The sequence below is a fragment of the Amblyraja radiata genome, chromosome 32 (assembly GCF_010909765.2).
Source record: "Amblyraja radiata isolate CabotCenter1 chromosome 32, sAmbRad1.1.pri, whole genome shotgun sequence".
Taxonomy (NCBI): Eukaryota; Metazoa; Chordata; class Chondrichthyes; order Rajiformes; family Rajidae; genus Amblyraja; species Amblyraja radiata.
The window spans coordinates 15,538,256-15,551,883 of record NC_045987.1 but is presented as its reverse complement, the minus strand read 5'-3'; the positions used below and the strand labels follow the sequence as shown (position 1 = coordinate 15,551,883).

Genomic DNA, 13,628 nt, shown 5'->3' with positions numbered 1-13,628 from the left:
GAACCAAAGGCATCAAGGAAATGGGGAGAGTAGGAATATATGAGATTAAGAATGAGGGGCAGGTGCTGAAGGTTCTAAAAAGCATATTGCGTTGGGGGAATGGGGCCCAATGGGTCAGGGGGGTGGGGAGAGGGGTTATGGGGGGAGGGAGTGACTGAGGGTAGCGGAAAAGAGAGAAGAGGGAGAGTGAAGAGGAGGGGGAGGGAGTGTTGAAGGATGACGGAAAATGAGCCGCACCTGCGCAGTTAAGCGCTATAGGTGAGTGGTGGAATATTCCGTTGGCCGAACAGGTTGCGTTGGGGGAGCGGGTGAGTGGTGGAAACGGGTTGCGTTGGGGGAATATTGCATTAGGTGAGTGAGTGGTGCAATATTGCATTAGAATGGGTCCCATTTGGTCTAGTATTCAACTAAATTTTGTTGATTAAAATATCAAATGTTTGTATTCATAGTTTTTATATTGATCTTTGTAACTGGCCTTTGTAATGTTTTGTAATGAAAGAAGTTCCTTATTCTTGTATAATTATGCCTGTGAATTTCATGGTAAAAATGGAAAATCTGTGATAATATTGACTGTCTTTAAAATAACAGTAAGATTATGATTCAATCAATCACAAATTGCAAGGTTGCAGCCACAAAGGTCATAGCAAGAAAGGCAGATGGCAGTACTGAACTGAATACTGGCAAATCATTTATCTAGCCAAGTGTCATGTGGCTGATTCCGCTTGGAATGAGGACACCCAGGGTATTGTGAAAGGGCAAAATAGGAGAAGAGCTGGAGCTGAAGCTGTTTGCCCTGCACAGAGGAAGATGGCAGCTATGAAGATTGCATCCGACACTCAGCCTATTTGCGGATCTTGGATTGAAAGCTGAAGTAGACGTTTTTGCACGTCAGCATGACGTGTAACTTGGCGGAGAATCCTCACGTGATAATGCAGCACTTTTTTCCCATGGTACACACCGCAGCCACAATGTCCTGGTGGTGGAGTGAATTCATATTTAGTGGTGATGGAGTGTAAATTAACTGGGCTGCTTTGTTTTGGATTATGTAGAAACTTATTGGTGTTGGCACTGTGCTCATCCAGGCAAGTAAAGAGTATTTCATCACACTCCTGATTTTGCCATCTTTTGGGTGTCATTCACTGTATGCCGTGGAAATATAAATAACTGATTGCTATTGTACCTAGCTTTCATGCATTATTTTGCAGTCCTTTGATATCTTTGGTAATGTTTTATTAGCTTTATAATACGTGTTAGTGTTCTGAAGAGGGTCGGTGAGGTTTAAATTGGAGTGCAAAATATGTAAATTTTGAAAAGCAGTAATCGATCAATGACAAATTAAAAACAAAAAACAATGGCACTTTTGAAGAATTAGCACTGGACCTTTGCACGTGCCTCAACAATACTTTCACCTTTGATAGCAAAGAATAATTCTAAATTTAAAAGGATCATCTCCCTCCCAGGGTTCTGAAATTGATTTGCATAAATAAATATATCAATTTTATATTTATGTGAACATTCTGTAAGGATATTTTTATCTAATATGTTTAATTTCTCGTCAACTGATTTTATGAATTTTCCAAAGATTTTTAATCTTCAGAATTCTGTAAATGTGAGCTATTTTTCTATGTTTTAATAAATTACGCTTCCAAAATATGTAATTCAACTCTTCAATCACATATCAGTAAGCTGAATGTCTCAATTTTAGATCCTGATTTGTGTTTATCATATCACTTCCAAACTTCAAATTCCCTCCTAATTGGTTTTGGAGATCAGATAACCAGTCTGGTCACTTAGCAATAGCTTTATGTACTACCTTTAACAAAAATCTCTGTAGTAACCTCATATCCCTTCATTCCTTTACTATATGATTTGATCGATATTATTATCTGATTAAATGCACAACAAAGCTTTTCACTGTACCTCGGTCATGTGACAATAATGGATTTAAACCTAATATCCATTGACCTTATTTTTTAATGCAATTCAGTCATTATCTGAGCCTCCACAGCCCTCTAGTGGAGAGAATTCTAGATTTGTGCTCTCTTGAGTGAACAGATTTCTCTTCAATAGCTTAAATAGCCTACCCATTATTATGAACTGTTAACACACTAGTTTTAGACTCAGCCAAGATAAACATCCTTCCTTGTGAATTCTAAGAATTATCTAAATTTCAATCTCTTCTAAAATGTTATTAGAGATTTGGCCTATTCTTTCTCTCTTTAATCGACAGATCTGTTGACCCAGCAACCCGTCAGGTTAATGCTCTTTCTACAAGTGTATTTTTTATTTTACATACGATCAAAACTGTACACACTGCTTTAATTGTGCCTCACCTGGACTCTATAGTTGTAGGAAAATATCGTTACTCTTATATTCAAATCCTCTTGCAATAAAGGCAAACTTATTTCTCTGAGGCGAGGTGCACCTGCGCATTAGTTTTCAGTGACGAGGATGTCAAGGATCTGCAGATCCTTTTTAAGCAACATTTGCCAACCTCACTATTTCAAACATTCTCAGCATTTATGTTTGCTTGCACATCTCAAAGTAGGTTAATTGGGGCGGAACCCTGTTAAATTTATTTACCCGTTCCTTTATTGCCATTATGTTTTCGCGCTTTATTTTTACATAATTTATTCTTAAAAATGTATAGTTTATGCTAACTGCTTTCTCATGATTTATTATTTAGAAATTGTATGTATAAATTATGTATAATTTGCTTTTGTCTGCTTATCTAAGTTTGTGTGCCTGTGATGCTGCTGCAAGCAATACTTTTCATTGTATCTGCACCTCATTGTAATTGACCTTATGACAGTAAACTTAATTTGACATGACTTGAGTCTGTTAGAATCCATTGGAGTCTGCACATATAGTTTGTATTTAGATGGTGCTCCCTGTCTTACAGCACTTTATCTTGCAACTGCAGGAAATGCCCTTTCATCTCTTTCTTTTGCACAATCCAAGGGCTTTATAAAATGACCTTTTCAGGTTAAGCTCTTTTTCCAATCTAGTGCACTGCATTCAGTATGCAAAATGGTCTCCTTTACACTGATTGAACAAATTCCTTGCACCACAAAAATATAGAAGGATTGGGATATCTTGGATCAAATGCAATGCCAAGCAGATCTCAGAAACCACTGAATCACTAAAAGATGGATAATGGCTCCTCCAAAGTGAAAATGGGCAGACTAGAGTGGATGTGTAAGAAAGAACTGCAGATGTGAGAAAAAGCGAAGGTAGACAAACATGATGGAGAAACTCAGCGGGTGAGGCAGCATCTATGGAGCGAAGGAATAGGTGACATTTCGGGTCGAGATCCTTCTTCAGACTGATGTGGGGGAGGGCGGGAAGAAGAAAGGAAGAGGTGGAGACAGTGGGCTGTGGGAGAGCTGGGAAGTGGAGGGGAAGGAGGGAGAAAGCAGGGACTACCTGAAATTGGAGAAGTCAATGTTCGTACCGCTGGGGTGTAAACTACCTAAGCGAAATATGAGGTGCTGCTCCTCCAATTTGCGGTGGAACTCACTGGCCATGGAGGAGGCCCAGGACAGAAAGGTCGGATTCGGAATGGGAGGGGGAGTTGAAGTGCCGAGCCACTGGGAGATCAGGTTGGTTAATGCGAACTGTGCGGAGGTGTTGGGCAAAGCGATCGCCAAGCCTGCGCTTGGTCTCACCAATGTAGAGTAGTTGACACCTAGAGCAGCGGATGCAATAGTTGAGGTTGGAGGAGGTGCAGGTGAACCCATAGCTCCACTCTCATTCCCCATCCACCCCACTCGTAACAAGGACAGATTCCCCCTTGTCCTCACCTTCCACCCTACCAGCCGTCACATACAACAGATAATCCTTCGACATTTTCGCCACCTCCAAAGGGATCCCACCACTGGCCACATCTTCCCATCTCCTCCCCTTTCGGCTTTCCACAGAGACCGCTCCTTCCGTAACTCCTTGGTCAATTTGTCCCTTCCCACCCAAACCACCCCCTCCCCTGGTACTTTCCCTTGCAACTGCAGGAAATGCTACGCTTGTCACTTTACCTTGCCCCTCGACTCCAACCAAGGACCCAAGCAGTCTTTCCATATGAGGCAGAGGTTCGACCAAACTCACACTTAGACCCAGCCTCGACTAATCGCTGCCTCCCGCTCCTGTGGGGAGGGGGGGGCGGGGTTTGGGCTCGATGTCAAAGTTGCGCGAGTGCGCCCCTCCCCTCCCACCGGCTCTTTCAGACAATGCGCCTGCGCCGCTTTCCGCGCTCGATCCCGCTCCTCTGGTTGGAGACGCTCCGCTCACATGAGGCGCCGCCAACGGCGGGGGGGGGATCTATAAATAGCGGGAGCGGGAGAGAGGCGCTAGGGTCAAGGGATATGGGGAGAAGGCAGGAATGGGATACTTACTGATTATGGATGATCAGCCATGATCACAGTGAATGGCGGTGCTGGCTCAAAGGGCCGAATGGCATACTCCTGCACCTACCGTCTATTGTCTATTTCATGAAATATATATCTTTTGGGTGTTATTTTACGGCTTATGTGTTAGAAAAATTCTAAGCTTCTGTTATGTAAACTACCAGCAAAAAGTTTGAGAATCACTTTCAATTTATTGGAAATGCAGGAACTTCAGGGGGTGTTGCCCCATAAACCCCCGGTTCTTTCTACAGCAAGACAATGATCCCAAACAAACTGCTAAAGCAACAAAGGAGTTTTTCAAAGCAAGCATGATATACACTCCAGAAAAAAAGTAGGAAGTATTGGCCGGGGGTCCAGGAGGCTGGCTGTGGAATGCACTGCCTGTGAAGGTGATGGAAACAAGCACTCTCACCCTATTCGAAAAGTATCTGGATGAACACACGAATTGCCAGCACAGAAGGCCATAGGTAATTGGGATGACTGTAAATAGGTACTTGATATTCGGCATGGACATGGTGGGCGAAAAGACTTGTTCCTGTGCTCCATGATTCTGTGACCTATAGCATTGATTGGAAGGATGACATATAATATGTCATTTCACTTTAGATTCACATTATTATTAGACACAAAAAGCTGGATTAACTCAGCGGGACAGGCAGCATCTCTGGAGAGACGGAATGGGTGACGTTTCGGGTCGCGACCCTTCTTCAGACCCTTCAGCATTCAGACTTCTTCAACATTATTAATAACATCGGGGTGAATACTGCTGACCAGAACCATCAGTGTTGACTCATTTAATTTGCAATACTTCCTGGGCTCACGCTTTAAGCTACCAACTGCAAAACTCTTGGACCTACTAACAGTTTTGCAATACCAAAAATAAGTCCAGCGGCTAACCAGAAGTTTGCTTGGATTCAATAGCATTACAAAGGGAACTCACCACTCAGACCCTGTTCCATGTTAGTCCTCTGCAGAATCCGAGGCCCTCCTGATTTCAAATGGGGTTCTATAGTTTTAGGAAGCAGGTGAGGTAAGTCACCCAAAACTTATTGTAACTTGTCTTTTTTTAATTATTTATCTTTTTTTTTCAAATCATTTAATTACTTACCTCAAATTTAATAAAATCATTACAAGTTATAAAATAATCCTCTCAAATCTTATATAACCAAGCTGGAGCTGCTAGTTGTCTACCTGCAAAGGCTTTTGGAAGTGTGTCCATACTGCAGAGCCAGAGGCCCTACTATTCCTAAATCCTGGGTGTTGAGTGCCGGCAAAAATGTTCTCCGTCTCTAGTTTACGTGAATGTCGATATGCAGAGATGTTTGGCAGGATTCTTGCCACAGAGGGACGTGGCCTGCAAGTTCACCCTTCTGTATTTACAAAATGTTTTCAGCTCATGTCCCATCACAAAGCTGTTTTTATTTTTTACCTTTGATAATTTTCATTGTTTTATTTCTGATGGTTTTTTTCTCTCAAGAGAACGAAGATAAATTTTCAAAAAAGGAAAATAATGTTGGGTTTTTTTAAGTTCCCGCATCCATCCACTCTTCTGCGGCTGATGGTGTTTTGTTCATGAGTTTAGATTGGTATAAGCTCTTCCCAAGGCCATTTAAACATGTTTATGGGACATTTGTAAGGCATAATGTAAGAGTCTTTGAAGAAAGAAAGTGGAGAAGGTACAACAAATGGGCTACAACAATGCTATTGAATTGATTGATCAATCAAAAATGATTGAACAGACTAGGGCTAATTTGGACAAGAAAATGCTGATCAAATAGATGTCATCATGAGATAGAAATTTGTTGTCAGTTGTATGTGTTATTTGGTTTAAATAGTATCCAATGGTGGTAGCAATTATATCAACAGAAACAAATTCTAGATGCATTAACAACCATGCTGAGTTTAAAACATGTTTGACTGGAGATTAAGTCTTTGTCTAGGCTTAAACTAGAACAGAGCCTTCCGACTGACTGAGCCAAAGCTGACCACATCAAGTGTCATAAAAAAATTGTTTACGCTAATAATTACTGAAAGATTATACATTTTCTTTCTTGTTCATTTCTGTGTTCTTATTTCTGTTTAGTTCTGGGAAGTCATCAGTGATGAGCATGGTATTGATCCCACAGGAACATACCATGGAGAGAGTGATCTGCAGCTCGAGAGAATTAATGTCTATTACAATGAGGCCACAGGTATCAAAATCAGTTTTGCATCACAATATATCGCAGGTGTATTACTGCTTTTTACTAAAAAAAAGACACAAAGTGCTGGAATAAATCTGTGGGTCGGGTAGCATAGCTGTAGATCATGGAGACGTAACTTTTCGGGTCGGGACCTTTCTTCAGACTGATCGTGGTGGGGAGGGGGGACGGACAATGCTGGAAGAGAGGAGGGGATGGGTAAAGCTGGACAAGTGATATATGGATACAGGTGAGGAGGGGGGTTGATTGGAAGATGGTTGGACAAAGGTCAGAGATGAAAAGACAAAAAGGTGTGAGACAAGTAGACATGCAAATAGTGAAGCCAGAGGAAAGAATATAGGTGGAAGGGGATAAATGTGTGTGAACCCAGGTGAGGCACAGGGAAACGGGAAGGGGTGGGGGGTGGGGGGGGCTTTCTACTCTTTGTTTATATGCTTTAATTTAACGCTACATTTAAATAGGTGGTAAATATGTGCCTCGCGCTATACTGGTGGACCTGGAACCTAGTACCATGGACTCTGTTCGTTCTGGACCTTTTGGGCAGATTTACAGACCTGATAACTTTGTGTTTGGTAAGTAAAGCTCTTCTGAAAATACTGATACTGTTTGGTAGAATCATGGACTTCAACTTAAAGTTATTTACAAGTTGTGCTCAAATTTTTTTGTCCGTGTTTGGTTGTTTAGTGCTTTGAGGATTAGTAAATTGGTTGTACATTATTGAACTTCTACAACTGCAGGATTTAAAAAAAAATCAGTTGAAATAAATTAAATGCAGTAATATTGCATTAGTGTTGTAGATATACAAAACAAGGTCGATGACAAGACTCTAGAGTTATCTGATACAGCTGCAATGGAACAATCGGCTACTGTGTTCGTTCTGACTCTGCAAAAACTATCCAGTTAATCCCCAAACCTCCCGCTTTCTGCGTGGTCCACATATTTTCCCTTTGAAAGTTATTGACACTTCATGCAGAATCCTTTTAGGCAATGTATTTCGGGTCATTATAATCAGCTTCTGAAAAGAAACAAACAATATTCCGCAGTTTAAGCCCCAGCGGGATGAATATTGACTTCTATAATTTCAAGTAACCCTTGCTTTCCCTCTTTCTCCATCCCTTCCCCCTCCCAGTTCTCCGACTAGTCTGACTGTCCCTCTGATTACATTGTATCTCTGTTTGCTTTGTTGTCACCTTCTCCTGGCTGACAATGGTCTATTCTCTTACACTTCCTTATCTCCGTAACCCCCTCTCCCCTGTCTGAATATGTGTCTCAACCCAAAACGTCACCCATTCCTTCTATCCAGAGATGCTGCCTGTCCTGCTGAGTTACTCCAGCATTTTGTGTTTATCTTTGGTGTAAACCAGCATCTGCAGTTCCTTCCCAAGCAATATTCCTGCTACCTGCAGACTCTTCTTTTTGTCAATTATTTTAAATCTACTTCCTCTGATTATTGCCCATGACTTGCTCGTGGAAAAGGGCTCTTGCATTACCCTTAACCTCGACCACGAGCTTCTGGCGCTATACCTGGCCGTCAGGTATTTCCTCGAGGGCCGGGCATTCACCGCGTTCACGGACCACAAGCCCCTTACTTTCGCCCTGGGTAAGATCGCTGATCCGTGGACCGCCCGTCAGCAGCGGCATCTTGCCTACATCTTGGAATTTACGACCGATATCTGCCACGTCGCAGGGAAACTTAACATTGTTGCCGACGCCTTGTCCCGCCCGCCATCCTCTCCGTTTCGGCCCTCAACCACGGCGTCGACTACAACGAGCTGATAACAGCGCAGCGGGCAAACGCAGGTATGGAAGCCTACCGCACCGCGGTTTCTGGCCCTCGGCTCGCCGAAGTGCCTTGCGGAGTGGCAGGCACCATGGTCCTGTGCGGCGTCTCCACAGATTGTCCCGCCCTATCGTCCCCGTCAGTTGGAGATGGCGGGTCTTTAACGCTGTCCATGGCCTGGTTCACCCGTCCATACGGGCGACGTCCGCTCTGGTGGCGGCCAAGTTCGTCTGGCACGGGCTCTGTAAGCAGGTGGCTGCCTGGGCCTCGGCCCCTGTCAAATCTCCAAGGTCCAGCCGCATGTGCGCCCCCCCCCCCCCCCCGTGCAGGAGTTTGCAGTCCCCAAGGGCAGGTTCCTGCACGTGCATGTCGACCTTGTAGGTCCCTTGCCACACCCGCGGTGCCACACACTTACTCACCTTCGTGGACCATTTCACGCGGTGGCCAGAGGCGATCCCGCATTCTGATACCTCCGCCGCGGCTTGCGCTCGGGCTACGGCGGCCAACTGGATAGCCAGGTTCGGGGTGCCCTCCGACATTTCCACCGACCGGGGGGCCAGTTCACCTCTTCCTTGTGGTCTGCCCTAGCCCAGCTCTACGGTGCCCGGTTACACCATATGACCGCATACCACCCGCAGGCCAATGGGCTGGTCGAAAGGTTCCATCGGCACCTTAAGTCGGTGTTGAAAGCTCGGCTTATGGGCCCGGACTGGGTGGACCAACTGCCCTGGGTCCTCCTTGGTATATGCACCGCACCTAAGGAGGATTTGGCTGCTTCCTCGGCTGAGCTCGTGTACGGCTCGGCCCTGCGGGTGCCCGGGGATTTTCTGCCTGACGCCCGCAGTCAGGTAGCATCAACGCCGGCGCTGCTGGCCGGCCGGCCTTCGAGAACGGGTGAGCACGTTGGCCCCTGTTCCCACTTCCAGGCACGGTTCGTCTGCGGTGCATGTGCCCGCGGTGTTACAACAGTGTGCCTATGTTTTCATCCGCAGGGACGCTCACCGCTCGCCATTACAACAGGTTTATGAAGGGCCATTCCGGGTGCTGCGAGCCGGAGTCGCCACGTGGGAGGCCGGGAGGATTTCGTCTCCGTCGGCCGTCTCAAACCCGCCCACGTGGATGTGGACAGTCCGGTGGTCGTTGCTGCGCCGCGACATAGAGGTCGGCCACCGCCCGTTTCCTCCACCCGTTATTTCTGCTCCTTTGCCTGCCCCCGGCCTTGTTTCGCTGGGCCCCCATGTTACGCCTTCGCGGACCACACATTCCGGTCGTTCCATACCTCGGGTTCTGGGGGGCCTCCTGTAGCGGCACCTGCTGGTGCCTGTGGGTAGTCGAACCCTGTGGTTGGCTACCTCGGTCATGTGACTGTGGGGAGGGGTTTTGTTTTTGCACGTCTTCTGGGCGTTCATTCATTCTTTTTCCACCACCGTTGTGGTAAGAGCGTTTGTGTTTAGCTGTTGTGTGATCTCCGGTGTTTTCACCGCTTTAACAATAAAGCTCGTTTGGAAACCAACTATCGTCTTGACTCGCTAAAACAATTTACTGGAGCCATGAGACAATCCTAACTTCTGCACCACTATCTTTTTCAACATGTGATTTTCTCACCATATTGAATGATTCTACCTTATCAACCTCCTACTGTAAACTGTTTATGAAGACTGATGTAAAGGCACTAGTGTATCTATATTGCAGAAGTGCTCTCAGCCAGCAACCACAACTTCCTTTCCAACACACAAACCGTGCTTTACAAATTCAAAGGTGCAATGACATTTCTTGTTCTCAGGAAGCTCATAACGTGCACAGCATGTATACAATAATGATAAATGTAACAATAAGTACAATGAGTGCAAATAAACATTATGGTGCAAGATTGCCAAAAAAAAATGCATAACAACAGTATAATGGAAGAGAAAGGGGAATGGCCAGGGTGGCAGGAATCTGTGCTGATATTTTTAAAGTAAATAAGCCGATGCACGTTCTTGATCACCGCAACAATGTGAAGGTGTGAAGTTAGTTTTCTGATGATATGGATGTCTCAGAACTTGAAACTGTCGATCATCTCTACATGTCTGCCATTGATAAGGACGGCTGTGTTCAACCCCTCGCTTCTTTAGAATGGCCAGAGTAAGGCCCACTATAAATTGGAGGAGCAGCACCACATATCCATCCCCCCCCCCCCCCACACCAATCTGAAGAAGGGTCTCGACCCGAAACGTCGACTATTTCCTTCGCTCCATGGATGCTGCCTCACCCGCTGAGTTTCTCCAGCATTTTTTTCTACCTGTGATTCTGATAGAGGCACTTTATATGGAAATCCCCCAAGATTGGTTTCACGTATTATAATGTAACTGAAGGCCCATCTGTATATTCTCGGATTATAGATAATGAGATATGTACTCAGTTGAAAAATATTATAATTTGTTGCACATCATAGTGACATTCCACTTTGCCTTATCTAAATGTCATTTCATTTTCATCCATCCAGGCCTGGCACAGGTCTACATTGCTGCCCAAGTGGTTAATAAAAAATGGAATAGAATTGGCACCAATAGACTGGGAGTAGAATGTAGATAATTCACCGTCATTGTTGAACCAATATGGAAAAGGAATTGAAGTAAAATAGAGCATGTTGTATGAACAACGTTTTCACACAGAAGTGCCAAAGCCAGTTTCCCTGCTGCAAAATTCATAATTGAAGAAAGGGGTTGGCCAAAAATGCTTTATGTATATTGGAAGGGTAGTATCGAAAAGAACAAGAACATTGTTCCAAATGCAAAGGATATGGATTCGGAAAGAATAAAATAACTGCTCTCGAGTCCGAAAGAGAAGGTAGTAATTATATTGTAAAGGAATCAACACATGAAATGATTTAATAAAGTCTGGATATTTATTTCACCATGGGACAATAAAAAAAAGAGAAACATTTATTTAAGCAGGTATTAGAAAGTAGTTTCTATAAGGGGCGATGAATATCTGGAGCATTCGGCCACATTGGGTGTTAGATAAACTCCCCTAATGGGCCTGTCCCACTGTACGAGCTAATTCAAAAGCTCTCCCAAGTTAAAAAAAAAAAATCAAACTCGTGGAAGCACATATAATGTACGTAGCGGGTACGTCGGAGCTTGGGACGTCTCCTAGCGGCTCGAAACGCTAACGGCAGGTACTCGGGAAACGCGGTAAGCTCGGGAAGACTCATGAAAATTTTTCAACATATTGAAAAATGTCCACGAGAGCCCCGAGTACCTACGAGCGGCTATTACCATAATTCTCCGAGTTCGAATCAGAGGAAACTCGGGAGAACTCTTGAATTAGCTTGGACAGTGGGACTGCCCCATGAGGGGGGTTCAGAACTGCAGGAGTTACCAGAAGGTGAACTTGATGGTCAAATGGTCTAACCTCAACCTTAACTGCACTTGTGCCTTCAAGTAAAACATGTTATTTGGCCTTTGTTCTAGGACGCAGTGGTGCCTCTAACAACTGGGCCAAAGGTCACTACACTGAAGGTGCTGAACTGGCCGACTCAATTATGGATGTGGTGAGGAAGGAGGCCGAGGGGTGTGACTGTCTCCAGGGATTTCAACTCACTCATTCACTGGGTGGTGGTAGTGGTGCTGGCATGGGCACTCTCATCCTTAACAAGATTCGTGAAGAATACCCTGACAGAATGATGCTCTCTTTCAGCATTATTCCATCACCCAAAGTATCAGATGTTGTAGTTGAACCGTACAATGCCACCCTGTCAATTCACCAGCTCATTGAGAATACAGATGAGACATTTTGCATTGATAATGAAGCTCTCCACGATATTTGTTTCCGAACTCTCAAACTTACCAGCCCCACGTATGGTGACATGAACCATTTGATATCTGCCACGATGAGTGGTGTAACCACCTGCCTTCGCTTCCCTGGCCAGCTCAACGCTGACCTCCGTAAACTAGCAGTGAACATGGTCCCCTTCCCTCGCCTGCACTTTTTTGTGCCTGGCTTTGCTCCTCTGACCAGCCGTGGTAGCCAGCAGTACCGCGCCATCACCGTGCCCGAGCTCACCAAGCAGATGTTCGATGCTAAAAACATGATGGCGGCCTGCGACCCTCGGCACGGCCGCTACCTGACCGTTGCCGCTATTTTCCGGGGCCGTATGTCCATGAAAGAAGTGGATGAACAAATGCTGAACGTGCAGAATAAAAACAGCGCGTACTTTGTGGAGTGGATCCCGAACAACGTCAAGACGGCTGTGTGCGATATCCCACCCCGAGGACTCAGGATGGCCTCCACTTTCATCGGCAACACGACAGCCATCCAGGAGTTGTTCAAACGCATTGGTGAGCAGTTCTCCGCCATGTTTCGCAGGAAAGCCTTCTTGCACTGGTACACCGGCGAGGGCATGGACGAGGCTGAGTTCACCGATGCCGAGGCTGACATGCTTGACCTGATAGCTGAGTATCAGTATTACCAGGAAGTTAAAGTTCATGAACAACCCGAGTATTATGTCGATGAAGACGAAGAGGAGGAGCCCTGAATACAGCTGACGTGAGATTACAACTTGTAAGAGGGAGGCACCCTCTTTCTTCTGCACTATCCAAGTCTCATTTCAATACTGATTGAACTGCAATTAAAGATGCCTGACAGCTCTCAGAGTATTGACTTGTTAAGATTAGAATTAACATGTGCTTTTTAACATTGACTGTATAGGCAGGAGAAAAACCACAGCCCATTTTGGGTTCTTATCCCACACAACTCTTAACAGTACATTTCTACAAGCCCTGAAACGTGATGCCTGCATTGGTGAAGAAGGTGAGTACTTCCCATTGTTATACGAGATTTTTCTCACAACTGAAAACTTTTATATTATGTCGTAAAATGTTTACATGAGCTAAGGAACAGGGAACTTGTATTTCTGCAGCATCTGCCATGATATCAGGGTGCTGAAAGTACTTCGCTGTTAATGAACTACTTTTGAAAGTGCAGACATTCTTATAATGTAAGAAACAGAATCATTAATTACACACCATAATGTTCCATAAAAATGTACGTGTAACATCCAGATAATCTGTTTCAGTGTAGGAAGGAACTGCAGATGCTGGTCTAAATCAAAAATAATCTTTAGAAGTCTCGACCATGTGGAGAGAAAAACAGCATTAAGATTTCAGGTCAATGCCTTTTATCAGAATTGGAAAATTAAGAAAAGAAGCATGTTTAAATTGCAGAGAGTGGGAGGGGTGGAGAATACTAAGAATATCAGTGAGG

The 13,628-nt window shown here is 44.6% G+C and overlaps 1 protein-coding gene across 1 annotated transcript in view; it reads left to right on the top strand.

Annotated features, from left to right (window-relative positions):
- The window catches only part of LOC116990992 (tubulin beta chain-like), a 15,505-nt gene extending 1,877 nt beyond the window's left edge, over window positions 1-13,628 (top strand). Inside the window, exons 2-4 of the mRNA XM_033049240.1 lie at window positions 6,484-6,592; window positions 7,063-7,173; window positions 11,837-13,628. Of these exons, the coding sequence (XP_032905131.1) occupies window positions 6,484-6,592; window positions 7,063-7,173; window positions 11,837-12,900 (1,284 nt within the window). The 3' untranslated portion in view covers window positions 12,901-13,628. The remainder of the gene's footprint in view (window positions 1-6,483; window positions 6,593-7,062; window positions 7,174-11,836) is intronic.